Here is a 4,178-nt window from a genome sequence, read left to right on the forward strand (position 1 = left end):
CTGGATTATTCTTTCTTATGTTCAGTCCGATTGATCAGGACAAATGGCACTGACATCTGACCTCTGACCGCAATGACCGTCCAATGACCCTATGAGTTTGTGATCTTGAGTTGTTTTTGTTATTAAGTATGAGTTGTTATTCTTTTGAGTTTTCCTAAGTTGCTTGTATGATTTACAAACCCGAATTGGATTATTGCTTTGTTATGTTCAATCCTATGTTTGTATTTATCTTTTGTACTTTGAGTTATTATTATTGTTATAGGGCTCCCTTGGAAATCAGTTACCACGTTAACTGAAGGGACTACCCTAAAGATCAATAAATAAATAAATAAATAAATACTGTAGTATAGCAACACAGAGCTTCGCTGAAATAAATGTAACTGGTAGAAAGGCAAAATTTTTGCGAAAATGCAGAAGTCTTCCCCGTAGCCTTTTGTGAAGGTAGTCAAATACTGTAGTATACCAACAATTACTATCCGTCTTCATCATGCTGGTTGTATCCCAATAAGTCACCGTGATGCAAGTCAGGCTGACGCAACACATTACCCGTAACCAGGAAGGGTCTTACCCGGCTCGAGCGGCATTTTTCCGAAGGCCGTATGTCAACAATCTTTTATCCCCTAAGCGTGGCGTCATTGTTGGTTTATTTACACACCGCTCTTATTAATACCTCTTTAATACGACCTGGATGCTCGCACAGGGTGTAGCCTAGGCCGGTCTCTGAAGTCCCAATTTTGTCCCGGGCTGATTTCAACTGTGAGTTAACAAAGTCATGGGGCCCGGCCGTGCTTAAAATAGCCTGATAGCGACAGGGGTCAACTCCAAAAGTGCAAAAAAAAGACCCAGTAAACTACCCTTCGGGGCCCTTTCTCAAATTCTGATTGTAGCATTACTTGGTATGGTATTTTGTCATTGCCTGCACATTTGTTTTCAGCTTTTCATGCCGGTGTGACAGCGTTCTCGCCCCCCCGTGATCTCGCCCCCCCGGGGGCGAAATCACTAGCGATCTCGCCCTCCCCGGCTAGTGATCTCGCCCCCCTACCTCGCCCCCCTTTAGCGATTTCGCCCCCCCCCCCAAAAAAGGGTTTACATGACATTTTAGAAGTTGATTGGTATAAATCACACAATGCAGTTTCAGAATGATATAAGTACACGAGTTTGATACATAACTCCATCCATAGTATCAATATTAACGTAAGTACATGGCAATAAGATAGTTGAACTTGTTTCAGACAAGGAGGGTTGGGTCCCTTGTATTCCCTTTATTGCATGTACCAGAGTCTCGACATGAGATATATTTAATTGTATTCACCTGTCCTCAAGCAACCTATATATCTCCAATATGAAGTCTCTACCACAAAAGAACTATGTCATGTCTTTATTGATTATGCAAATAAGGTATTCATTAGAATAATGCACATTTTGGTGTATGCACCTGGCCAAGGGGTATCTTCACCTTCAATATGACTGTTTTTCTAGTATTTAGAAACTGGTACGTTATATGCACCTACCCTATGGATATCTTCACCTCCAATATGACTGTTTTTCTAGTATTTAGGAACTGGTGTTTTACCCGTGTTTCAAGACTGGTACTTGACCATTTTTTGTAGCATTTAGCAACAGGTATATGAACTTGTGCGTAGATAGTGTTTATAATGAGAAACTATTATTCACTTGTGTTTTTCTTAGTGCTTTGGAAATGTTTTCTGCACAAGAAAGAGAATACTGTGACAAATTGAAAACATATAGTTGACGTATTCCGTACCATAGACGGTGTTGATTTATACGTTCACAATAGCATTGTTTTCTATGCCACCTCTGCCATGTCAGCTGCAAAAAAAATTGTCTTTTCAATGTAGTGTTTGCACCGAACAAGGTATGACATCTTACGGTAATAAGGTGCCATATAGGTACCAGGTAACTATGTTACTCCCAGGTGCAGTATAGTACCAGGTAGCGCACCTAATATGTAGTAACCAGCTGTTCTTAAGACCCCTCCGAGGAATACTAGTAATGTTCTGGGGGGGGGGGGGCGAAAACGCTAAAGGGGGGCGAGGAGGAACCTCTTGCATCCTTGGTCGGAAGTCCTCCTAGGAGATGGAAACTCCGAACAACAAAGCCAACGGTATGGTGGCTTTGAAAAGGCGTCTTTGACACCTTCAACGGAAGTAATCGTTATGAGTAATGAGCAAGCTCAACTTCCAAAGCTACATTTTACAGAACAAAAATCATGGCAAAAATATAGTTTTGAATGAAGAAGATATCGCTAGCATTGGGTCTGTGAAAACCCTCCCAAAACAACCACGCCTGTATCTTCTATTACTTTTTCAGGAGTCAGTGACAAAGTCCTGATATAAACTCTTTCGTGGCTGTAGGGGTGCCAGTCATGTTGTTTCTCCTCATTGAAGTAATACATGACTTCTGTGTCGTCCTTGTTGGAAGGAACGAGCTCGTAAACATAGACCAGGTTACAGAGGTGCATCATCATCACAACACCTGCAAAACAGAACGCAGTCACGTGGTCAGCACAAAAATCATGCACGGTGACGAGGTTTTCAAGAGTCATCATCGAAAACAATATTTTGGCAAAATAGCTACATCATAGGAGGTAAAAAGTTGAGAAGTCCTGTTCGATTATACATGTATGTATGACATCCACGTACGCATCCATTTTGTCCGTTTCCAACAATAAAATAGAATTTTTCAATTTGTATGTCATCCAAATGAACTGCAAAATGAGTGAATACATGCCGTAAAGTGTAAGGTATTTAAAAAATGGGTAATAAAGTCGTGGAATTCCAAAGTACATGTAAATTCTAAAATCAAACAGGAAGATGTGAAAAATCACAACTAGATTTAGGCACTGAAGGAAATCGTACGTTTCTGACATTAAGGCCAAAACTTCTCACCGAGTATGCCCGAACTTAAGTTTGGCCTCATCTTTGTGTCGCACATGTTTGTAGATTTGCAGAACTCCACCAACTCCGCCAGTACACCATTCCCGAACAGAGGTCTCTGTATAAAAGGCAACGCCCTGTTTGGATACGTCTTCTTGTATTTGATCAAGTTGTCAAAACAACGAAATTTGTCGCGTTTGTTGTTAATTTTTTGTCGTTGCAAGTTGATGGCGTTCATGTTTCTGATAACCAGAGTCCCATGTCTGAAAATGGTACTGTTCTCACTCCAGAATTCCTCTGTGCAGTACCGGTGCGGGATTTGTGTGTTGATCAGACGAAAGTCCGTCCGGTTTCCGACGAACTGTTCAAACTTGTGTGTGGGAGCGCAGTTGAATCTCAGCACGGCATCGTGACTGTCTGAAAGAAAAGTGAATATATCTGCTAGTGGGCTACCCTTCGTTTGCAACATGTCTCAATGTGACTCAAGACAACGTTGAGGGCGTAAACGAAAATCACAAAGGTTTGATTTAAAGCAATTCTAGTTCACCTTTATCCGCATGGTAACCTATATCCGTTGCTTTTTACAAACGGGGTACTTAGGGGTATCAAGTCAACGGATGGTGGTTTTAAATTGCAATATTTTCAAAATATTCCAGTTTGAAACCAACGGATATAGGTTACCCCGCGGATAAAGGTGAACTAGCGTTAACTATTGTAACGTACCTATTTCCTGCCCGTACGAGTGAAACCTCAGGGCGTGGCTACTACTGACGACTGCGCACGAATTAAAGTGCACCAACTTCTCCAGGCTCTCCTCCGGCAAGACGTCCTTGTTTTTATCTTGCGGTGCCTGTTTCCTTGTTATGGTGGAAAACGGAACTTTTTTCTTCAGTTTACATGACATCTCCTGTCGTAGTTTGGGCAGTTCGCGCGAATTCATGTATTTCGTATTTCGTAGCATTGAAAGTTGCGTTCGCTTACCACCCATAGCTTTATAGGCTTTCAACACAGACCTGGTCCTCAAAGACTTCGGCAAGATCCCATAAATCACTACACAAATAAGTAGTCCAGCAGCCAGACGTAGTAGTGTCCTTTTTGCCATGATTTGTGTTGCGTTGATCTTCTTTCTTTCAAACACGTCACGAAGTAGTGTTCGGAATGTGTAATATCTGCAAAAAACAAACAAGCGAAAACATATAGAATATGTGTCGATGTAACGTTAGGTTAGACATCCAGGTAATAAGATACACCAAAAAGTAATTACTCAAGCAACTGGATATG

The 4,178-nt window shown here is 41.4% G+C and overlaps 1 protein-coding gene across 1 annotated transcript; it reads right to left on the reverse strand.

The window, feature by feature from the left end:
• Positions 1 to 2,240: 2,240 nt before the first annotated feature.
• Positions 2,241 to 4,083, reverse strand: LOC118429478 (beta-galactoside alpha-2,6-sialyltransferase 2-like). Its single transcript, XM_035839972.1, has 3 exons — positions 3,621 to 4,083; positions 2,910 to 3,314; positions 2,241 to 2,496 (listed from the first exon to the last, which is right to left on the reverse strand). The coding sequence occupies exons 1-3, from the start codon at positions 3,997 to 3,999 to the stop codon at positions 2,267 to 2,269; spliced, it is 1,014 nt and encodes a 337-aa protein (XP_035695865.1). The 5' UTR covers positions 4,000 to 4,083; the 3' UTR covers positions 2,241 to 2,266.
• Positions 4,084 to 4,178: the final 95 nt, after the last annotated feature.

This window comes from Branchiostoma floridae, chromosome 13 (genome assembly GCF_000003815.2).
Source record: "Branchiostoma floridae strain S238N-H82 chromosome 13, Bfl_VNyyK, whole genome shotgun sequence".
NCBI lineage: Eukaryota > Metazoa > Chordata > Leptocardii > Amphioxiformes > Branchiostomatidae > Branchiostoma > Branchiostoma floridae.